This window comes from Leptodactylus fuscus, chromosome 2, assembly GCF_031893055.1.
Source record: "Leptodactylus fuscus isolate aLepFus1 chromosome 2, aLepFus1.hap2, whole genome shotgun sequence".
Classification (NCBI taxonomy): domain Eukaryota; kingdom Metazoa; phylum Chordata; class Amphibia; order Anura; family Leptodactylidae; genus Leptodactylus; species Leptodactylus fuscus.
Genome location: NC_134266.1, coordinates 243,471,971 through 243,498,163, shown reverse-complemented (window position 1 = coordinate 243,498,163; position 26,193 = coordinate 243,471,971). Strand labels below are relative to the sequence as shown.

Sequence of the window (26,193 nt, the reverse complement as noted above, 5' to 3'; positions counted from 1 at the left end):
GGACTGTTATACCCCAAACCACCTGCCCCACCCCACCATACCCACCACTCCCCCTCCTGGCTCCAACTCCCCCCCACACACTTTACTAGCTTTGGCAATGCCAAATATCTATTCGGACGTGCCAATAAAGCCTGTTTGATTTGATTTGATAGATAGATAGGAGATAGATAGATAGATAGATAGATAGATAGGAGATAGATCGATAGGAGATAGATCGATAGGAGATAGATAGATAGATAGATAGATAGATAGGAGATAGATAGATAGAAGATAGATAGATAGATAGATAGATAGATAGGAGATAGATAGATAGATAGATAGATAGATAGATAGGAGATAGATAGATAGATAGATAGATAGATAGGAGATAGATAGATAGATAGATAGATAGATAGGAGATAGATAGATAGATAGATAGATAGATAGATAGATAGATAGGAGATAGATAGATAGATAGATAGATAGATAGGAGATAGATAGATAGATAGATAGATAGATAGATAGATAGATAGGAGATAGATAGATAGATAGATAGGAGATAGATAGATAGATAGATAGATAGATAGATAGATAGGAGATAGATAGATAGATAGATAGATAGATAGATAGGAGATAGATAGATAGATAGATAGATAGATAGATAGGAGATAGATAGATAGAAGATAGATAGATAGATAGATAGATAGATAGATAGGAGATAGATAGATAGATAGATAGATAGATAGATAGGAGATAGATAGATAGATAGATAGATAGATAGATAGATAGGAGATAGATAGATAGATAGATAGATAGATAGGAGATAGATAGATAGATAGATAGATAGATAGATAGATAGGAGATAGATAGATAGATAGATAGATAGATAGGAGATAGATAGATAGATAGATAGATAGATAGATAGATAGATAGGAGATAGATAGATAGATAGATAGGAGATAGATAGATAGATAGATAGATAGATAGATAGGAGATAGATAGATAGATAGATAGATAGGAGATAGATAGATAGATAGATAGATAGATAGATAGATAGGAGATAGATAGATAGATAGATAGATAGATAGATGATAGATAGATAGATAGATAGGAGATAGATAGATAGATAGATAGATAGGAGATAGATAGATAGATAGATAGATAGATAGATAGATAGATAGGAGATAGATAGATAGATAGATAGATAGGAGATAGATAGATAGATAGGAGATAGATAGATAGGAGATAGATAGATAGATAGATAGATAGATAGATAGGAGATAGATAGATAGATAGATAGAAGATAGATAGATAGATAGATAGATAGATAGATAGGAGATAGATAGATAGATAGATAGATAGATAGATAGGAGATAGATAGATAGATAGATAGATAGATAGATAGGAGATAGATAGATAGATAGATAGATAGATAGATAGATAGGAGATAGATAGATAGATAGATAGATAGATAGATAGGAGATAGATCGATAGGAGATAGATAGATAGATAGATAGATAGATAGATAGATAGGAGATAGATAGATAGAAGATAGATAGATAGATAGATAGATAGATAGGAGATAGATAGATAGATAGATAGATAGATAGATAGATAGATGATAGATAGATATGAGATAGATAGATAGATAGATAGATAGATAGATAGATAGGAGATAGATAGATAGATAGATAGATAGATAGATAGATCGATAGGAGATAGATAGATAGATAGATAGATAGATAGATAGATAGGAGATAGATAGATGATAGATAGATAGATAGATAGATAGATAGATAGATAGATAGGAGATAGATAGATAGATAGATAGATAGATAGATAGGAGATAGATAGATAGATAGATAGATAGATAGATAGGAGATAGATAGATAGATAGATAGATAGATAGATAGGAGATAGATAGATAGATAGATAGATAGATAGGAGATAGATAGATAGATAGATAGATAGATAGGAGATAGATAGATAGATAGATAGGTAGATGATAGATAGATAGATAGATAGATAGATAGATAGATAGGAGATAGATAGATAGATAGATAGATAGATAGATAGGAGATAGATAGATAGATAGATAGATAGATAGGAGATAGATAGATAGATAGGAGATAGATAGATAGATAGATAGATAGATAGATAGGAGATAGATAGATAGGAGATAGATAGATAGATAGATAGATAGATAGGAGATAGATAGATAGATAGATAGATAGATAGATAGGAGATAGATAGATAGATAGATAGATAGATAGATAGATAGGAGATAGATAGATAGATAGATAGATAGATAGATAGATAAATGGATAGACAGATATTAGATAGATAGATAGATAGATAGATAGATAGATAGGTGAGGCCTCACCAACTCCAGGCCTCACCCTGAACAACCGTAAGGTGAAGTTCCTGCTATACGCCGATGACCTCCTACTCCTGTCCCCCACCGAGAAAGACCTCCAAGAAAGCCTGTCAGTGCTGGAAAAATTCAGCACCACATGGGCTCTACCCATCAACCAGAAGAAGACCAAAGTCATTTTATTTCAGAAGAAGGGCCACAATAAAGCCTCCACCACCCCACATTTCACACTGAACGGCTCCACACTGGAGAAAACCAACAGCTACACCTACCTGGGGCTGGAGCTCAGCCAATCAGGAAGCTTCAGAACAGCAATAGAAACCCTGAAAGGAAAAGCCTGCAGAACCTTCTACGCCATCAGAAGACAACTGTACCACCTCAAACCACCGGTGAGGGTCTGGCTGAAGATATTTGATGCAGTCATTGCTCCGATCCTTCTCTATGGCAGCGAGGTTTGGGGCCTAGTCACCTACCCAGACCAGTCAAAATGGGATTCCAGCCTAACAGAGAACTTCCACCTGGAGTTCTGCAAGTACCTCCTCCATGTCCACCGCAGCACCTCCAACATGGGATGCCGGGCAGAGCTAGGCAGACTCCCCCTATGGCTCACCATGCAGAAGAGGGCGCTATCATTCTGGACTCACATACAGGGCAGCAGTCCTGGCTCTTACCACCACCAAGCCTGGCTGAGCCACAGAGCCCTGAGAAAAACTGATACCCCCCAACCAAGCATCAGCCATCTGCCAAGCCAAAACCCCCAACATGCCCTGAACAAGGCTCAAATAAAAGGAGTCATTGAGAGAGACAAAGAGCAGTACATCGAGGAATGGAGAAGCGCAATAAATAACTCCAAGAAATTCACTGTGTACCAGTCATTGCAAAGAGACTACACCATGGCCACCTACCTGGAGAGAATACGCCACCCCAAACACAGACAGACCCTGAGCCGGAACAGACTGAGCGCCCACAACCTGGAGATGGAGACAGGGCGACACAGGCAGACGTACAAGCCACGGGAGAACAGACTGTGCCAGCACTGTGACCAGGGGGCCCTAGAAGACGAGACCCACTTCCTGCTACACTGCACCAAATACTCAGCTGTGAGGGCGTCTACTACCAAAGACTCTCTGCCCACATCCCAGACTTCATATCTGCAGACGAGAAGAGGAAACTCTACATCCTACTGGGAGAAGAAGAGGCCACTGTGGAGATCGCTGCCCAATATGTGTCCAGCTGTCACCAAACAAGAGGAAGATGAGACTCCACGGACTGTTATACCCCAAACCACCCACCCCACCCCACCCCACCTCCCCATATAGCGGTCACCAACTAAGAGGAAGATGAGACTCTACGGACTGTTATACCCCAAACCACCTGCCCCACCCCACCATACCCACCACTCCCCCTCCTGGCTCCAACTCCCCCCCACACACTTTACTAGCTTTGGCAATGCCAAATATCTATTCGGACGTGCCAATAAAGCCTGTTTGATTTGATTTGATAGATAGATAGGAGATAGATAGATAGATAGATAGATAGATAGATAGATAGATAGATAGATAGATAGGAGATAGATCGATAGGAGATAGATCGATAGGAGATAGATAGATAGATAGATAGATAGATAGATAGGAGATAGATAGATAGAAGATAGATAGATAGATAGATAGATAGATAGATAGGAGATAGATAGATAGATAGATAGATAGATAGATAGATAGATAGATAGGAGATAGATAGATAGATAGATAGATAGGAGATAGATAGATAGATAGATAGATAGATAGATAGGAGATAGATAGATAGATAGATAGATAGATAGATAGGAGATAGATAGATAGATAGATAGATAGATAGGAGATAGATAGATAGATAGATAGATAGATAGATAGGAGATAGATAGATAGATAGATAGGAGATAGATAGATAGATAGATAGATAGATAGATAGGAGATAGATAGATAGATAGATAGATAGATAGATAGGAGATAGATAGATAGATAGATAGATAGATAGATAGATAGGAGATAGATAGATAGATAGATAGATAGATAGATGATAGATAGATAGATAGATAGGAGATAGATAGATAGATAGATAGATAGATAGGAGATAGATAGATAGATAGATAGATAGATAGATAGATAGGAGATAGATAGATAGATAGATAGGAGATAGATAGATAGATAGGAGATAGATAGATAGGAGATAGATAGATAGATAGATAGATAGATAGATAGATAGATAGATAGGAGATAGATAGATAGATAGATAGATAGAAGATAGATAGATAGATAGATAGATAGATAGATAGATAGGAGATAGATAGATAGATAGATAGATAGATAGATAGATAGATAGGAGATAGATAGATAGATAGATAGATAGGAGATAGATAGATAGATAGATAGATAGATAGATAGGAGATAGATAGATAGATAGATAGATAGATAGATAGGAGATAGATCGATAGGAGATAGATAGATAGATAGATAGATAGATAGATAGATAGATAGATAGGAGATAGATAGATAGAAGATAGATAGATAGATAGATAGATAGATAGATAGGAGATAGATAGATAGATAGATAGATAGATAGATAGATAGATGATAGATAGATATGAGATAGATAGATAGATAGATAGATAGATAGATAGATAGGAGATAGATAGATAGATAGATAGATAGATCGATAGGAGATAGATAGATAGATAGATAGATAGATAGATAGATAGGAGATAGATAGATGATAGATAGATAGATAGATAGATAGATAGATAGGAGATAGATAGATAGATAGATAGATAGATAGGAGATAGATAGATAGATAGATAGATAGATAGATAGATAGATAGATAGGAGATAGATAGATAGATAGATAGATAGATAGATAGGAGATAGATAGATAGATAGATAGATAGATAGATAGGAGATAGATAGATAGATAGATAGATAGATAGATAGGAGATAGATAGATAGATAGATAGGTAGATGATAGATAGATAGATAGATAGATAGATAGATAGATAGATAGGAGATAGATAGATAGATAGATAGATAGATAGGAGATAGATAGATAGATAGATAGATAGATAGATAGGAGATAGATAGATAGATAGGAGATAGATAGATAGATAGATAGATAGATAGATAGATAGATAGGAGATAGATAGATAGGAGATAGATAGATAGATAGATAGATAGATAGGAGATAGATAGATAGATAGATAGATAGATAGATAGGAGATAGATAGATAGATAGATAGATAGATAGGAGATAGATAGATAGATAGATAGATAGATAAATGGATAGACAGATATTAGATAGATAGATAGATAGATAGATAGATAGATAGGTGAGGCCTCACCAACTCCAGGCCTCACCCTGAACAACCGTAAGGTGAAGTTCCTGCTATACGCCGATGACCTCCTACTCCTGTCCCCCACCGAGAAAGACCTCCAAGAAAGCCTGTCAGTGCTGGAAAAATTCAGCACCACATGGGCTCTACCCATCAACCAGAAGAAGACCAAAGTCATTTTATTTCAGAAGAAGGGCCACAATAAAGCCTCCACCACCCCACATTTCACACTGAACGGCTCCACACTGGAGAAAACCAACAGCTACACCTACCTGGGGCTGGAGCTCAGCCAATCAGGAAGCTTCAGAACAGCAATAGAAACCCTGAAAGGAAAAGCCTGCAGAACCTTCTACGCCATCAGAAGACAACTGTACCACCTCAAACCACCGGTGAGGGTCTGGCTGAAGATATTTGATGCAGTCATTGCTCCGATCCTTCTCTATGGCAGCGAGGTTTGGGGCCTAGTCACCTACCCAGACCAGTCAAAATGGGATTCCAGCCTAACAGAGAACTTCCACCTGGAGTTCTGCAAGTACCTCCTCCATGTCCACCGCAGCACCTCCAACATGGGATGCCGGGCAGAGCTAGGCAGACTCCCCCTATGGCTCACCATGCAGAAGAGGGCGCTATCATTCTGGACTCACATACAGGGCAGCAGTCCTGGCTCTTACCACCACCAAGCCTGGCTGAGCCACAGAGCCCTGAGAAAAACTGATACCCCCCAACCAAGCATCAGCCATCTGCCAAGCCAAAACCCCCAACATGCCCTGAACAAGGCTCAAATAAAAGGAGTCATTGAGAGAGACAAAGAGCAGTACATCGAGGAATGGAGAAGCGCAATAAATAACTCCAAGAAATTCACTGTGTACCAGTCATTGCAAAGAGACTACACCATGGCCACCTACCTGGAGAGAATACGCCACCCCAAACACAGACAGACCCTGAGCCGGAACAGACTGAGCGCCCACAACCTGGAGATGGAGACAGGGCGACACAGGCAGACGTACAAGCCACGGGAGAACAGACTGTGCCAGCACTGTGACCAGGGGGCCCTAGAAGACGAGACCCACTTCCTGCTACACTGCACCAAATACTCAGCTGTGAGGGCGTCTACTACCAAAGACTCTCTGCCCACATCCCAGACTTCATATCTGCAGACGAGAAGAGGAAACTCTACATCCTACTGGGAGAAGAAGAGGCCACTGTGGAGATCGCTGCCCAATATGTGTCCAGCTGTCACCAAACAAGAGGAAGATGAGACTCCACGGACTGTTATACCCCAAACCACCCACCCCACCCCACCCCACCTCCCCATATAGCGGTCACCAACTAAGAGGAAGATGAGACTCTACGGACTGTTATACCCCAAACCACCTGCCCCACCCCACCATACCCACCACTCCCCCTCCTGGCTCCAACTCCCCCCCACACACTTTACTAGCTTTGGCAATGCCAAATATCTATTCGGACGTGCCAATAAAGCCTGTTTGATTTGATTTGATAGATAGATAGGAGATAGATAGATAGATAGATAGATAGATAGATAGGAGATAGATCGATAGGAGATAGATCGATAGGAGATAGATAGATAGATAGATAGATAGATAGATAGATAGGAGATAGATAGATAGAAGATAGATAGATAGATAGATAGATAGATAGATAGATAGGAGATAGATAGATAGATAGATAGATAGATAGATAGATAGGAGATAGATAGATAGATAGATAGATAGATAGATAGATAGATAGGAGATAGATAGATAGATAGATAGATAGATAGATAGGAGATAGATAGATAGATAGATAGATAGATAGATAGATAGGAGATAGATAGATAGATAGATAGATAGGAGATAGATAGATAGATAGATAGATAGATAGATAGATAGATAGATAGGAGATAGATAGATAGATAGATAGGAGATAGATAGATAGATAGATAGATAGATAGATAGATAGGAGATAGATAGATAGATAGATAGATAGATAGGAGATAGATAGATAGATAGATAGATAGATAGATAGGAGATAGATAGATAGATAGATAGATAGATAGATGATAGATAGATAGATAGATAGGAGATAGATAGATAGATAGATAGATAGATAGATAGATAGGAGATAGATAGATAGATAGATAGATAGATAGATAGATAGGAGATAGATAGATAGATAGATAGATAGGAGATAGATAGATAGATAGGAGATAGATAGATAGGAGATAGATAGATAGATAGATAGATAGATAGATAGATAGGAGATAGATAGATAGATAGATAGATAGAAGATAGATAGATAGATAGATAGATAGATAGATAGGAGATAGATAGATAGATAGATAGATAGATAGATAGGAGATAGATAGATAGATAGATAGATAGGAGATAGATAGATAGATAGATAGATAGATAGATAGATAGGAGATAGATAGATAGATAGATAGATAGATAGATAGGAGATAGATCGATAGGAGATAGATAGATAGATAGATAGATAGATAGATAGATAGGAGATAGATAGATAGAAGATAGATAGATAGATAGATAGATAGATAGGAGATAGATAGATAGATAGATAGATAGATGATAGATAGATATGAGATAGATAGATAGATAGATAGATAGATAGATAGATAGATAGATAGATAGGAGATAGATAGATAGATAGATAGATAGATCGATAGGAGATAGATAGATAGATAGATAGATAGATAGATAGGAGATAGATAGATGATAGATAGATAGATAGATAGATAGATAGATAGATAGATAGGAGATAGATAGATAGATAGATAGATAGATAGGAGATAGATAGATAGATAGATAGATAGATAGGAGATAGATAGATAGATAGATAGATAGATAGGAGATAGATAGATAGATAGATAGATAGATAGATAGGAGATAGATAGATAGATAGATAGATAGATAGGAGATAGATAGATAGATAGATAGGTAGATGATAGATAGATAGATAGATAGATAGATAGATAGATAGGAGATAGATAGATAGATAGATAGATAGATAGGAGATAGATAGATAGATAGATAGATAGATAGGAGATAGATAGATAGATAGGAGATAGATAGATAGATAGATAGATAGATAGATAGATAGGAGATAGATAGATAGGAGATAGATAGATAGATAGATAGATAGATAGATAGATAGATAGATAGGAGATAGATAGATAGATAGATAGATAGATAGATAGGAGATAGATAGATAGATAGATAGATAGATAGATAGATAGGAGATAGATAGATAGATAGATAGATAGATAGATAGATAAATGGATAGACAGATATTAGATAGATAGATAGATAGATAGATAGATAGATAGGTGAGGCCTCACCAACTCCAGGCCTCACCCTGAACAACCGTAAGGTGAAGTTCCTGCTATACGCCGATGACCTCCTACTCCTGTCCCCCACCGAGAAAGACCTCCAAGAAAGCCTGTCAGTGCTGGAAAAATTCAGCACCACATGGGCTCTACCCATCAACCAGAAGAAGACCAAAGTCATTTTATTTCAGAAGAAGGGCCACAATAAAGCCTCCACCACCCCACATTTCACACTGAACGGCTCCACACTGGAGAAAACCAACAGCTACACCTACCTGGGGCTGGAGCTCAGCCAATCAGGAAGCTTCAGAACAGCAATAGAAACCCTGAAAGGAAAAGCCTGCAGAACCTTCTACGCCATCAGAAGACAACTGTACCACCTCAAACCACCGGTGAGGGTCTGGCTGAAGATATTTGATGCAGTCATTGCTCCGATCCTTCTCTATGGCAGCGAGGTTTGGGGCCTAGTCACCTACCCAGACCAGTCAAAATGGGATTCCAGCCTAACAGAGAACTTCCACCTGGAGTTCTGCAAGTACCTCCTCCATGTCCACCGCAGCACCTCCAACATGGGATGCCGGGCAGAGCTAGGCAGACTCCCCCTATGGCTCACCATGCAGAAGAGGGCGCTATCATTCTGGACTCACATACAGGGCAGCAGTCCTGGCTCTTACCACCACCAAGCCTGGCTGAGCCACAGAGCCCTGAGAAAAACTGATACCCCCCAACCAAGCATCAGCCATCTGCCAAGCCAAAACCCCCAACATGCCCTGAACAAGGCTCAAATAAAAGGAGTCATTGAGAGAGACAAAGAGCAGTACATCGAGGAATGGAGAAGCGCAATAAATAACTCCAAGAAATTCACTGTGTACCAGTCATTGCAAAGAGACTACACCATGGCCACCTACCTGGAGAGAATACGCCACCCCAAACACAGACAGACCCTGAGCCGGAACAGACTGAGCGCCCACAACCTGGAGATGGAGACAGGGCGACACAGGCAGACGTACAAGCCACGGGAGAACAGACTGTGCCAGCACTGTGACCAGGGGGCCCTAGAAGACGAGACCCACTTCCTGCTACACTGCACCAAATACTCAGCTGTGAGGGCGTCTACTACCAAAGACTCTCTGCCCACATCCCAGACTTCATATCTGCAGACGAGAAGAGGAAACTCTACATCCTACTGGGAGAAGAAGAGGCCACTGTGGAGATCGCTGCCCAATATGTGTCCAGCTGTCACCAAACAAGAGGAAGATGAGACTCCACGGACTGTTATACCCCAAACCACCCACCCCACCCCACCCCACCTCCCCATATAGCGGTCACCAACTAAGAGGAAGATGAGACTCTACGGACTGTTATACCCCAAACCACCTGCCCCACCCCACCATACCCACCACTCCCCCTCCTGGCTCCAACTCCCCCCCACACACTTTACTAGCTTTGGCAATGCCAAATATCTATTCGGACGTGCCAATAAAGCCTGTTTGATTTGATTTGATAGATAGATAGGAGATAGATAGATAGATAGATAGATAGATAGGAGATAGATCGATAGGAGATAGATCGATAGGAGATAGATAGATAGATAGATAGATAGATAGATAGATAGGAGATAGATAGATAGAAGATAGATAGATAGATAGATAGATAGATAGATAGATAGATAGGAGATAGATAGATAGATAGATAGATAGATAGATAGATAGATAGGAGATAGATAGATAGATAGATAGATAGATAGATAGATAGGAGATAGATAGATAGATAGATAGATAGATAGATAGGAGATAGATAGATAGATAGATAGATAGATAGATAGATAGATAGGAGATAGATAGATAGATAGATAGATAGGAGATAGATAGATAGATAGATAGATAGATAGATAGGAGATAGATAGATAGATAGATAGGAGATAGATAGATAGATAGATAGATAGATAGATAGATAGGAGATAGATAGATAGATAGATAGATAGATAGATAGGAGATAGATAGATAGATAGATAGATAGATAGATAGGAGATAGATAGATAGATAGATAGATAGATAGATAGATGATAGATAGATAGATAGGAGATAGATAGATAGATAGATAGATAGATAGATAGGAGATAGATAGATAGATAGATAGATAGATAGGAGATAGATAGATAGATAGATAGATAGATAGGAGATAGATAGATAGATAGGAGATAGATAGATAGGAGATAGATAGATAGATAGATAGATAGATAGATAGATAGGAGATAGATAGATAGATAGATAGATAGAAGATAGATAGATAGATAGATAGATAGATAGATAGGAGATAGATAGATAGATAGATAGATAGATAGATAGATAGGAGATAGATAGATAGATAGATAGATAGATAGGAGATAGATAGATAGATAGATAGATAGATAGATAGGAGATAGATAGATAGATAGATAGATAGATAGATAGATAGGAGATAGATCGATAGGAGATAGATAGATAGATAGATAGATAGATAGATAGATAGATAGATAGATAGATAGGAGATAGATAGATAGAAGATAGATAGATAGATAGATAGATAGATAGATAGATAGATAGGAGATAGATAGATAGATAGATAGATAGATAGATGATAGATAGATATGAGATAGATAGATAGATAGATAGATAGATAGATAGATAGATAGATAGGAGATAGATAGATAGATAGATAGATAGATAGATAGATAGATAGGAGATAGATCGATAGGAGATAGATCGATAGGAGATAGATAGATAGATAGATAGATAGATAGATAGATAGATAGATAGATAGGAGATAGATAGATAGGAGATAGATAGATAGGAGATTGATAGATAGATGATAGATAGATATGAGAGAGATAGATAGATAGATAGATAGATAGATAGATAATAGATAGATAGGAGATAGATAGATAGATATGAGATAGATAGATAGATAGATAGATAGATAGATATGAGATAGATAGATAGATAGATAGATAGATAGATATGAGATAGATAGATAGATAGATAGATAGATAGATAGATAGATAATAGATAGTAGAGATGAGCGCAGGGGCGAATCCAGGGCTGGGCGAGCCGGGCAACCACCCCGCGTCAGGGCCCGGACCTGACAAAGTGCAGGTCGGATCGGTCTGCAGGGCAATTGTCGAGGGCCCCAGCACTTACAGGGGCCCTTTGTTGGTGGAGTACTTTCTCTATTAGTAAAGGGAAAGTATATGTGTGAAGCACACTGTGTACCTGCAGCATCAGCTAATAGAGAGCTGCAGCTATGGATAGAGGACGCTCCACTCAGCGCTCTCAGGACGCTCCTCCTCACTCCCCTTCTCTGGCTGCCCTCTGTCAACCAATGAGAGGGTGAGGAGAGCCCAGGAGGCGGAGCTTATCGCTATATAGAAGATGGACCCTGTCGTCCTGAATCTTGCACACATGAGAGGGAGCAGAGGAAGCTTCAGCAAAGTGAAAGTAAAGAAAGAACACACAGGTACAGGCTGGAGGGCGGAGGGGGGTTACTATACCTATTAATGTCAGGCATTTGGCGTTATTTAGTTTTAGTAACTCCATGTGCCTCATATTAATAGCAACTAACCCCATCATGTCCCTCATATTAACCTCCTGTGTACTTCACCATAAGTGTTACTGATGTGTGAGATATATGGGGGTACTCATTATATATATGGGGGTACTCATCATATACTTCATTATTACCTCCATGTCTCTCACAGATCAGTAACTCTTATGTGAGGCACACAGGGGGTTAATGTGAGGGCCATGATAGGGTTAATTGCTATTAATATGAGGCACATGGAGTATCTAAGCTGTAATGCACATGACTGTACTTTTTATCCTCAATTCTGGATAAAAGTATGGACTATTATATTTCAATGGGCCAGTGGCGTAACTAGGAATGGCGGGGCCCCGTGGCGAACTTTTGACATGGCCCCCCCCCCCTTCCTGACCGACACCGAAGACCTTGACTGACCGACCCCCCACCCTCCCATGCTGCATTCCTGCGCGCTCTATTATGTCCATCAGTGGCCCCTGCACACAGTATTACACCCCATTGTGGCCCCTGCACACGGGATTATGCCCCATAATGAACACCCATGAACAATTATTATACTTTGGGGTATTTTCAGACCCCAGAGTATAATATTCGGAGACCGAGGGGAGATACAGACATAAAAAAAAGTTACTTACCTGTCTCCGGCTCCACTGCAGTCTTTGGTGGTGTTGGCCATCTTTAATAACTCACGGATGTCACATGACATTTCATGCCCTCCCTCCATCTGCCTCCAGTTTCATGCACCCCTCATCTCTACCCTCATTTTCATGTCCTCCCCTCCATCTCTGCCCCTAGGTTACTGTTGCTCCTCAATTGCTCCACACCACATATACATACACACTCACACACACACACACACACTCTCCATTCTACATCTCACATCCCCCTCCCCTTCAGTACAATACAATACAATACACAGAGCGCCCCCTGACTACTATTAGACAGTCATTAGTAAAAGCAATTGCAGGCAAGTCTGAATACAAACAATGTGTAGAGTACTGATCCAGCTACTGACACTGACCTCCCCCTCCTCCTAATACACAGATATCAGGACACTGACCTCCCCCTCCTCCACATCACACATACATACAGTATATACCTGGGCTGAAGCAACAGAATGGGGCAGATCCTGTAAACGCTGCTGTGGCAAGTTACAATGAACCCCTTCCTGATATCCGCCATAGTAGTACGCATACCTCCCAACCGTCCCGATTTCCGCGGGACATTCACGATTTCGGTGACGTGTCCCATGGTCCTGGTTGGCTGGAGGTATGTCCCGAATTCAACTCAGATCTGCATCTGTAGGACGCAGGTCTGAGTTGAATACATACGCGACTACAGCAAGGAGCTGTCACAGCTCAGCTCCTTGCTTTACCGCGTCGCTCCGGCTAGTGGCTGTGTAGACGCGATGTGATGACGTCACATCGCACCTACAACTGTTAGCGAGACTGCGGAGAGAGCGGCGGGGGAGCGAGGAAAAGGTGAGTATAAGTGGTTTTTGTGTGTGTAGACATTGAGGTGGAACATGAAACTGGGGGGAGATGAAGGAGAGGACGGCATGATACTGGGGGCAGAGATGGGGGGACATGAATCTGGGGGAAGAGATGGGGGGACATGATTCTGGGTGCAGAGATGTGGGGACATGAATCTGGGGTCAGAGATGGGGGGACATGAATCTGGGGGCAGAGATGGGGGAACATTACCTGGGGGAAGAGATGGGGGACATGAATCTGGGGGAAGAGATGGGGGACATGAATCTGGGGGAAGAGATGGGGGGACATGAATCTGGGGGCAGAGATGGGGGTGACATGAATCTGGGGCAGAGATGGGGGAACATTAATCTGGGGGAATAGATGGGGGACATGAATCTGGGGGCAGAGATGGAGGGGACATGAATCTGGAGGCAGAGATGGGGGACATGAATCTGGGACAGAGATGGAGGGGGCATGAAACTGGGGGCAGATGAAGGGTGTATATGAAACTGGATGAGAGATAGAGGGGGGACATATAATTTACGGGTAACTGTAGGAGGATTATACTGTGTGGGGGCACATGGAAAATGAATGAGAATGGGCGGAGTCAACATAAAAGTGGGTGGAGCTAAATTTGCTGCACATTTTGTCCCTCTTTCAGTTCTTCAAAAGTTGGGAGGTATGTGTATGGTACTATAAGGGCTAGTTCACACGGGGACATGGACGCTGATTTTGACAGCAGATTTTGTGGCCAAATCAGCGTCCATACAATGTCCACACTATGTGAACTGCTCCCGCCGCGACCATCGCGGTCGCGGCTTTCACCTCCGCTGTCGGCTCAAATGAATGAGCCGACGTGGAGGGCGCTGCGGCTGGGCGGAAGCCGCGGCTCATCGCGAGCGGTTTCCGCCCAAAAGATAGGTCATGTCGCTTCTTTTTCTGCTAGCGAGCTAGCAAAAAAAAAAAAGTGAGCAGTTCACATAGGGATACATTGTATGGACGCTGATTTGGCCGCGAAATCCGCTGTCAAAATCAGCGTCCATGTCCCCGTGTGAACTAGCCCTAAGGTATACAGTGTAGCTTGCAGACTGACTGGACTCAAACAGACCTGTAAACCTTAACACCTAGCTTCCCATACCTAAATAACGACAGTAACACTTCTTTAAACTCAATTTTAGTGGACGGGGTCGGCCACAGCTTTATTGATAACCAACAGGTAAATAACTCTTAACTGGAAATTATTAACCGTAACACCACTGGTAGGCGTGGCGTGGTATGCCGCCCGCGAGACTCCCCGCGGACATGTCACCTCCACTCCCTTTTCTGTACTCAGAAACCGCCAGCTGTGACTTCTAATCCGCAGTCTCTAAAAGGGAAGACAAGCATCAGTAACAAAACCACATACAGTAAACAAATTATCAAAGGGGAGGGAGGGAGGGTGGGAAAATACTCTGCAGGGGGATCAGGATAAGAGGACAAGTGAGTGGGATGCTAAAAGTTTTATACCACAGGACAAACCAAACCCATTAGCCAATTGCCTGCCAGGGGAGGGAGAGGTGATAATCAAAACAAATATTAACAAATAATGATATGAAAAGAAGGAAGAATACCCCTAACATTTGGAGCAGTCCCACAGAGAACCAAAATCATATTAACCCTTTATGGGAAGGACCATGCCGATTATAGCAGGAAAAAGATAGGGACGCCATTCAGTCAGTAACGCCCAACCCTAAACGGACGGGCGTTATGCCAAATGTGCTGTTCTAAAGTACAGGTCCAAAAAGTAGCATTCCAAAGTCCCGGCTGTATGCTCTATGACGAAAAATTACAAAAAGATTACTATAAATTAAAAAAACAAAGGAAGAATTCTTAGCGTTGCTGTGCAGGCACCTCTGTCACCAAGGCCTGGGATTGCTAATACCTGTACTGTGAGTATAAGGCTATTAGCCGTGGCTGTCTGCAGCCTCCCCAGTGCATCAGTGACTTCCTGTGCTCCCTCCCTCCTGACAGCGAGCGGTGACAGAGGGATGCATTAGCTGCTCGCTGCAGCCAGGTTTTCTGTATGATCACATATCCTGTGCTCTTTAAAAATGTCCTTGCAGAGAAAATCAAAGAAGATCCACTCCTCGGGGGGTAAGTGGCTCTTTCACGTAGAGGAGGGGGGTTGGTTGAGCAGAAGAAGGCGTGCTATTAACATAATGACATCCTCTGCCATCCGGCTGCACTGTTTACACTGCATGTTGCTGCAGGCTTCGCCGTGTGCTCCTGCATTATGAGGTCCATAAATTGTCATATGTTTAGAAATTTCTGCTCATGTTTCCCCCAGTAGATATTTCAGTCTGTATCGGCTTCACAGTGATTGTTATCTTGTACATTTACGGATTTCCTGATTGTAAAGTGCTATGGAATACGTTGGCGCCATATAAATAAAGGTTATTATTGATATACGTGACTACCAGGGGGTGCCAATAACCCTTGATGGTGCCGTACACATCTGTCATGCTGCATTCTCCTGTTTCCTATACTGCAGGATCACTTTCAGCTAGGAAGCCCTGACTCATCTATTCTGTAACTGTATAGGTGGCAACACATGACCACGGTGTACCAGTAGCTGCACCAGGTAGCGCCCTGTCAGCGGAACGTATTGTTTGGGTGGACATGTGTTCAACTCAGCAGCGTCGTGTGATGATATAGGTGCACGAACTACTTGCTCTGCTTGAAGGGACAGCTATATACTGTATATATATACACACACACACACACACACACACATATATATATATATATATATATATATATATATATATATATGTGTGTGTCAAATCATCACTTTAGAATGAAAATATAACATGTATATTTCAATTATATCCCATAATACATCATTTGCAACTTCTTATACATTTAAAAAAAAAAAAAAAACTAAAAACTTACCATATAAGGATCTAAGTTGAATTACTGGATTCACCTGTGAGCTGACACTTATCTCGGGGCTTATTCTCGCACCCACTTTTAAATCACAGGCTTCATGCTCAACCATTGCCAATATCCACCGTAAGACTAAGGCCCCACGTAGTGTCCCGCAGCAAAAAAGCGCTGTGGAAATAACTGCAGTGGAAAGGCATAGCTTTTTTACCGCAGCGATTTTTTGCCGATTTTCTGCTTCCATTATACCTATAAGGAGACCGCAGGTGTTGGTATAATTGACACATTGTGATTTCCAAAACAACAACAGTTTCGGAAATTGCAGCATCTCCGTTGCACATATTTTACCACACTGCAGAGATGAGGTTCACTAAATCCATCCGCGGTTAAACCATGGCGTTTATGCCACGTGATGACACAGCCTAATAGTAATATTTTTCTCATATGGTAGTGGTAAAAAAAACATCCAAAAAGCTCAATATATGTTATGATTTTCCATTTGGCTTCCAAATAAAATGAAATACTGTCGGGGAGGGCGTTCCTGACAGGCCGGCGATGACACTGAGCGGTAAGGCCTGCCTTTCTGACAGTGGAAAGATATCAGTGAAATTCCTCTTCATTTTCCATCACCATTCTCTGGCAGGCACAGCCGTTTTAACACATTGCTGGACCCTGTGCAAAGATTTCATAAGTGGGCCCCCCAATCACCACCACCTAGAAATACCTGACCTGCACAAATTATAATACTCACTTAATGGCCCCCACATAGTATAATGCCCCTTAGTGGCTTTCACATAAAATAATGGCTCCCTAGTGGCCTCATACAATATGCCCCTTATAATGTCCCCCTCCAGGTTGTCCCCACAAATTCATGTCCCTCCACCCCACTGACTGCCCCCCTCAGGTTGCTCCCACAGTATCAGGTCCCCTCGCTCCCCAGGTTGCCCCCAGTTGCCCCCACAGTTTCATGTTCTGTCCCTCCCAGGTTGCCTCTACAGTTTCATGTCGTCCCTTCCCTGTTGCTTCCTCCACTGTATATATCAAACCTTAATACTCACCTTTCTCTGTTCCCCCGTTCACTCCTCTCTCTGGTCCCAGAGTCTTTAAGAAGTAACAGGCGCAATGTAAGTGACGCATCTTCGGGAGCAAAGACAGCAGCCAAGTGGGAACGGATGGCTCCCTACTTCATCACTGGCTTCAACTCATCGGCGTCTGAAGTACACCGATGAATTGGGGTGGCTTACACCCACTGCCCTGGACAGTGGGACAGCAAATACAGGACTGTTCCACTGTCCAAAACCGGCTCCGGTTACCATAGGACCTGGTGTAAGCGCACCGTTAATCTTATGGTTAAAGTGGCCCTGGATGCAGGACATCAGCATTCAGTCATGGCTTTCCACTGCTGCTTAGGCCCAGATGAATGTCCTCTGCGATCTCTGCCTTCCATTGAAAACTATGGGATATCCATTTTTTTAACGGATGTCAAACGGCAGCATTAAATTAAATACAAGTGAATAGGGGCTGTTCACATGACCATGAAAATATAGGTCTTGTTCTATTATTTCTGTTTCACTGATCCCTCCATACACTGAAATGTAAATGAAAATTGGACTGCTTCCTCAGCTGCTTTGCATTTTGGTCGTGTCAATGTAACCCTTCGGGTAAGTTCACACAGGGTTTTTTGGACTGGAGCGCATCAGCATCCAGTCGTGCACTCCGCTCCGGATTAGGCCCAAACGAATGGGCCTAGTCGGGAGGAGGGAGTGTCTTCAGGCAGATGCCGTGAGGAGAATCCGTCTGAAAGAATGAGCATGTCGCTTCTTTTTCTGGGAAGAAAAACGGCTCCCAGAAAAAAGAACTGTCTGTCTCCCATTGAAATCAATTTATTTCAATGGGAGCCATCTTTTTGGACAGGATTTTGAGGTGGATACGGCCTCAAAATCCTCACCTAGAGACTCTGTGTGAACTTACCCTCAGGGTGACGTGGGAATTTGACTCCAAAATGGGAGAATCTCGATTCCGAAATGGGATTCAGAGATCACAGCAGGTAGTTGAAAAAATAAATGTCCTGCTTGATGTCACTGTGGATTCCACTGCTTCCATTAATCTGGGCCTGATCAGCAGCGGAAAACCACAACAAAGGAATCCCATTGCGGGGAGCCTGTGGTCAAATACGGCAGCTGAAAATGAAGAGGAATTCATGCAGGGAGCTGAAAAAAACTTGCGGAAAAGACTGCCGCAGAAACACTTTTTTTTCCCTTGAAGTCTGCAGAGTTTTCCAATGCGGACTTTCTGCCTCTGTTATAATTATACAGAAAACAAAAGCATTTTTAAAATCGTATCTTTTTCTGCAATGTGTGTGTGTGGGATTACCGCATATACTCGAGTATAAGTTGAATTTTTCAGCACAGCTGCAATAGTAATTTATAGAATCTCCCATAAAATAGTGAAAAAAAAAAAGAAGCTTTAAAAAATATATAATAAAAAAATAAAGTAAATAAAAGTTGTAAATCCCTCCTTTCCCTAGAATACATGTAAAAGTAGAAAATGACTGTGAAACACAAACACATTAGGTATCCCTGTGTCTGACGGTGCCCGGTCTACTGAATATAGGGTATCTGCAGTGCTCCTATTAACCCCTTCCCGACGGAACAGGAGCACTGCAGATACCCTATATTCAGCCAGTGGGCGGAAAAAAACTCACTCCTCAAGCTCAGGGAAGGGGCAGACAGACAACCAAAACACCCTCTCCCCTTCCCCATCACCCAGCACCTACTGCACCCAAAAACTCCGACCATTTTAATTTTTGAAATTTTCCAGTAGCTGCTGCATTTCCCCCCTCGGCTTATACTCGAGTCAATAAATTTTCCCAGTTTTTTGTGGTAAAATTAGGGGCCTCGGCTTATATTCGGGTCGGCTTATACCCTGTCCACTTTGCAATTAGTATAAAATGCAGCGTTTTTCCCGCGGCGTTCCTTTCTTCAAGAATGAAGATTCTTTGCGGTCTTCATGAGGGTTTTATCCATAAAATATTTAGCAATCGTTGTCCACGTCTGTCTGTTCTGAAGGTGTCATGTGGTAGTCCCATTAACCCCTTCCCGGGCCCCCTATGTGCTTGCACTCCACCTGTGTCTGTCCATTATACATACCAATAATATCAGCGTGTCTTAGATGTCTTGGTGCATTCGTCTTTTAATATATGGAAGACTGTAAATATAGACCTGACATACCCATATATTATCTCCCCTCCCCTCTGTATACTAAAGTAGATGGTATATGCTCAGCAATTGTGACTGTCAGCAAAGTGTAGCATTAACCCTTTACATTGTATACCAGTAATATTGTAGCAACCACATTCTGATGTTCAGAATTTGCTGCAATAAATCTGCTGCATGTGAATATACCCTTCAGTTTCTTTATTAATAATGTATTGTGACAGATGACGGCCAGGGGGCTCTTAAAGCAAACCAGTCCCATTAGGACTCCTAGAAGGAAACAGTTCACATTGCTTCTTCTAGAGCTGTTTTTGAGGCTTTTCCATCTAGAAAAATCTACAAAAGCAGAAACATCTTCCATTGATTTCTCTGGGAGTCGGTTTGCTACCCGAAAAAGAAGTGTCCTGCCCTATCTTGAGGCAGAAAAAACTACTCCAAACCCCATTGAAATTAATAGTACACCTTAAAAAACTGAATTTAAAAAAATATTTAAAACAAAGGAAACGATTTTTGACAGATTGACAAATGACACAGTGAGTGTGAACTGTCCCTTAGAGTGTCCCACAATAATTGACAGCCTTTACACTAAGGCTAGGTTCACATCTGTGCTTGTATCCCTTTCTGGGATTTGCATTTTTCGGGCGGAAACAAAGTGGACCCCATTATAGTCTATGGGGTCCCTGGGTTTCTGCAGGTAACCACTTTTTAAATGGATTGGGTTTCTGTTTTTCAGGTCCCCAAGCAGACCTCCGAAATGGAAACCTGAATGCAGGTGTGAACTTAGCATAACACACTCATCCAGGAAAAAATGTCAATCATCCTGAGTGGGCGGGGTCATTTGAACGCTCGCTGTCTCTGCTAGGAGTCCGGTCAGGATTAGAGGAAGTTCGCAGGGGGCTTTTTGGTTAGGATTTTGAGGCCTCAGGTTCCGGTCCAAAAAACGGGTAGCTACGACTGAATACCGGTGTACTGCATCGACATCCAGTCACACACTCTGCTCCAGATTAGGTCCAATGAATGGGCCTAGTCCGGAGGAGGGAGTGTCTTCAGGCCAAATCGCAAGGCGAAACGGCCTGAAGAATGAGCATCTTGCTTCTTTTTCCGGGAGCCGGAACAGACCGGCTCCCATTGATTTCAATGGGAGCCGTCTTTTTAGTAAGGATTTTGAGGTGGATACGGCCTCAAAATCCTGACCAAAAATTTCCGTGTGAACTCACCCATAATCTGCTTTTTAGGGTGGGTTCACACCTGCGCCCATGTCCGCTTTAGGCAATCTTGCCAGTTTCCATCTTCTGCCCAAAGAAACTGGACAGGGAACGGAAACCGAGCCGTCAGTTTTCAAACCCATTCACTTGAATGGGTTTGCAAAGTGACTGCCCGTGACCATTTTGTGCCCGTTTTTTTTAACTGGACACAAAGCTGGACATGCAGGATTTTGTGTCCGGTTAAAAAAAAAATACAGTTTCGCCGTGCACAGACACAAAACACTCGTGGGCGGTCACTTTGCAAACCCATCCAAGTGAATGGGTTTGAAAACTGACTGCCGGGTTTCCGTCGCCTGTCCAGTTTCTTGGGGCAGAAGACGGAAACCCAGCAGGATTGCCTAAAGCGGACATGGACACAGGGGTGAACCTGCCCTTACTCGGAAATCCTATAAACCTACCGCTCAGCTTCTTTCTGTCTATCAAAATCATGAAGCAAAAATCCCTGATAGGTTCACTTTAATTCAGACCCACGATGATCATTTGATCTAGACAACCCCTATAGATATAGGATTATATGACTCACTCTTGTATTTCAGAATTGCATGTATTCCTATATGTTATTCTCCTGGAAACCACTTTATGGCCATGACAAATATCTACATAGTATATGTGCTTTGACCAGACAATGAAGGCGTCATCATTCTCACCTTTTAGAAGACGCACAGTATCTTTGCTGTGTAACTTAACTCTATAGATGTAATCTGTCTGCGGATGACACAGGCACGCTCAGCAGCTTAGCTCGCCTGTCAGATCAGCACTACTGCTGACTAAGCTGGGCTGATGCCAACTAGGCCAGTGTCCTTCACAAGCAGCCATTAACGCACTGGTGGTTTGTAGGTGATTCTAGCCGTCACTAGTCAATGACCAGTCAGTGTTCGCTTGTTGGACTTTCAGTGTATACCTACTAATATTTCTCCGACGGTTGCTACTGCCAGAAATCACAATTAATCATAACATTATGGGGGAACCACCTTAGGATCCTTACATGTAATAAAGCCATATAGGCTTTACAAGAGGTCAAACACCCAGCTCCAGAACCTGGTCAGCCAGGGGCAAGACCACCAGGCATGTAGGGCAACCCGTGTTGAGGGGTAGCTTGGTAAACGTGGTGGGGTAGTGTGAACAACTGAACTTGGAGTTCTGTATAGAGGAGGGAAATTAGGCCCCATGCACATGACCCTGAAAAACAAACATGTTGCGGATGTTTTCTTAACGGTGATTGCATATTTGTTTTTGGAACAATGGGAGTCTACGAGAACAGGCATGGTGTTTGTAGTGGAAGGTTTTGATGAACTGTGAAAACATATGACATGTCCTATTTTTGTCTCTTTTCATAGACAGACGGACCAGTACAAGTCAATGGGTCTGTTTTTATGTCCATGTGATGGCCGTTAAAAACAGATTAAGTTCATATCTGCGTCAGAGTCCATTGGAGTCTCTGCCACAGAAACAACCAGAAGTTGAAGAAGAGAAAAGTCCTACAAAGAGGACTTTTGTCTCACCTGCTTTCAGTATAGTCAATAGTCAGTGGGGTCTGTGAGGGTCCACGGGTAACTGCTGCTTTAGTGGTTTGGCTCTCTAATGTTTGGGTCCTTCGGTGGACATGAACAATGTAGAACCCAGGATAGATGTACACCTAGCCTTAGTAGGTTGGGTAAAAAATAAATAAATAAATAAATTAACCTATAAAGTTCATCCATTTTTATTAACTGATGCAATTGCACAGACAGCCATATTTCATACGGCAGCTAATAACGGCCATGCGACAGCCCTTTTGGAACTCATTCTATTCACATGGCAATTTCTATGTATGCTTTTCTAGACAAAGATAGTGCAATTTTGTTTTCTTGACAGCCATGAATGTGAATAGACACATTGAATACAATGTGTTCTCAAAACAGACGTGTTAAAACTGTCATGTGACTATGCCCTGAGTATTAGCGCTGCAGGCAGAAATGCTGCAGGAAAAATCGCTGCGTTTTACTGTAACTGCAAAGTGGATGGGTCACATTGGGGACCACCAGTCCACCGCTCTGTTTTGAAACAGAAAGGATATATCTGGATATCCGAGGTCCAGTGCCAAGTCATATAATAGAGAGAGAATTGGACATGGACAGACGGACACAGTAAAGCTCCTCTAGTTCACGAAAAAAGCCAGTGATTTTCTTTATATAAAAGTAAATATATGACAAACTATACAGTACATGTTATTAGTTAAACTCTATGGATAATTGTATAATATATTTAACCCCCCTCCCACCGCGGGCATTTTTCAATTTTCGTATTTGACTCCCTCCCCCTTCCTTCCAACCCCCATAACTCCTTTATTTTTCCACTCTCAGAGCCATATCAGGTCTTCATGTTTGCAGGACAAATTGTTATTCATGATGCTACCATTTATTATTCTGTACAATATACTGGGAAGCTGGAAAAAATATCAGAATGGGATGGAATTGGAGAAAAAGTGCATTTGTGGGGCTTTCTTATGGGCTTCGTTTTTACGGCGTTCACTGTACAGCCAAAATGACATGATACCTGTATTCCATGTTTCGGTAGAATTCCGGGGATACCAAATTTATATGGTTCTATTTACATTTTAACCCCTGTAGGGGAGTAGGCTCAGCGGTAGCAGTTGCAGAAACGCAGCTTTTTTTTGTTGTGGTTTTTGTTGCGGTTTTTTGAGCCAAATCCGCGAATGGCTACAAAAGGTATGGGAACTATATAGGAAGTTCTTATACTTCTACCTTCTGCTCAATCCACTCCTGGCTTTGACTCAAAAAACCGCAGCAAAATCTGCAACAAAAAAAGCTGCGTTTCCGCAATGTGGGGCCGTGGTTAAGCTCACAGGTGATGTTTTTGCTACAGCCCTGTGTTAACCTCACTCACCACACATAAGTGAGGAACCTGGGAGAAATATAACACCCTTCTAGGATTTTAACAGTCACTTTCTCACACCCCTTAACAAAAAGCCAAAACTGTGCCAAATTTTTTTTTTACTAAAAGTCGCCATATTCTGACACCCGTAACTTTTATACTTCTGTCTGAAGGGATGTATAGGGCGTCTTTTTTGTGGCATCAGATGTACTTTTTAGTTCTACCATTTTGGGGAATTGCTATTGTTTTGATAACTTTTTATTAAAATTTTTAGCAAAGGCAAAACAGTGAAAAAAATGGCGGTTTGGCACTTCTGATTATGGCGTTTACCGTACAAGAATAAATATTTTTATAGATTTATAGAGTGGGTGTTTTTGGAAACAGGGATACTTAACATTTGTAAAGGCCACTCTGAGAGGTTGTACTGTGTGGAGGAACTACTATGGGATACTTTACTGTGTGGAGGGGCTACTGTGAGAAATGATATTGTGTGGAGTGGACAGTATGGAACATTATGCTATCTGGAGGGCTGCTAAGGGACATTATACTTTATGGAGGCCACTATGGGCATAATTTTGTGTGAAGGCCACTGTGGAACATTATACCGTGTAACGGGGCCACTATAAAACAGAGAGGACAACCAGGTGGAGGATATAAAACAGTGAGGGGAAACCAGGAGGGGGACATGCAACTGTGGGGGAGGCCAGGAGAGGAACATTATTCTGTAGTTGCACCAGGAGAGGGACTTTATACTGTGGGGACATCTGGAGCAGGATATTATAATATAATGTCAGAGCGGCCCCAGGGAGGTAACAGGTCAATGTCTTAGAGGAAAGGCTAATGTTCTGTGCCACTACAGGGGCATTATACTGTGTGAGAGCCATTAAGGGGCATTATACTATGTTGGGGCCCTGAGGGGGCATTATAATTTGTGCAGGTCTGGTATGTCTGACATGGTGGTGATGGGGGGTACTTAGAAAACCTTTGCACTGGGCCCACCAATGTGGCACCTTGGGATTATGAGGATCATATGGATTGTATCAGAGGCCACACTGTATATAGAAGGCATCTTATTAGGAAGTGTAAAATGTATTATCTGCCAAACTTTCAGCTAAATCTCACATTTCTTGGCTGTTTCCTCCTGAATCCTATTAGCTGCAGCCTCGTAATGATGATGATCCATGTGCATGGTGACCTTGTTAGTGCAGGGGCTCTCGTTCTGTTAGCTGCACCTGCACAGACACAATATTAATAGTCTACGATTTACATCTAATAATAAGCCATTATGGATGAATAATTAGTTTCTTCTTTTCTGGTTTATTTTTCTTCGGTTTACCATTTAGTAACTAGGAAATCCCTATCCTTTGGTTAGGTTATAAATGTTTTTAATAGGAAAACCTCTTTAAAGGGGTATTCCCATGTACATAATCATATCTATATTTGTAGATAATTAAAAGTTTAACATTTATGCAAATATAATTAATTAAAAATTCTGCAAAGTTTTAAAGATTTCCTCTAACAATCTTAGTGGTGACAGTCTTTTATCTTGATCGGTTGCCAATGGATATGACCACTAATGCAGAAACTTCTATGGTCTGGGACTTGTCAGGAACCAGCTATGATTTTCTTATTGTACCTGTGTTATCAGGCAGGGACACTACATGTATCAGAAGGTATCCCGGCCACAATAAAGAAATTATGGCTGATTTTCTGACCTTAGAAAGTTCCTGCATTCATGGTCGTATCTACTGGCAACCGATCAAGACAACAGACTGTGAGCACAAGATATTTAGAGAAAATCTTTAACCC

At 41.6% G+C, this 26,193-nt stretch overlaps 1 protein-coding gene across 2 annotated transcripts in view; it reads left to right on the top strand.

The window, feature by feature from the left end:
- The first annotated feature begins 16,123 nt into the window (after nt 1–16,123).
- The window catches only part of ATP8A2 (ATPase phospholipid transporting 8A2), a 576,493-nt gene continuing 566,423 nt past the window's right edge, over nt 16,124–26,193 (top strand). For both annotated transcript variants that reach the window (XM_075265950.1, XM_075265949.1), the window contains exon 1: nt 16,124–16,241. In XM_075265950.1, coding sequence (XP_075122051.1) covers nt 16,199–16,241 — 43 coding nt within the window. In that variant the 5' untranslated portion in view covers nt 16,124–16,198. The remainder of the gene's footprint in view (nt 16,242–26,193) is intronic.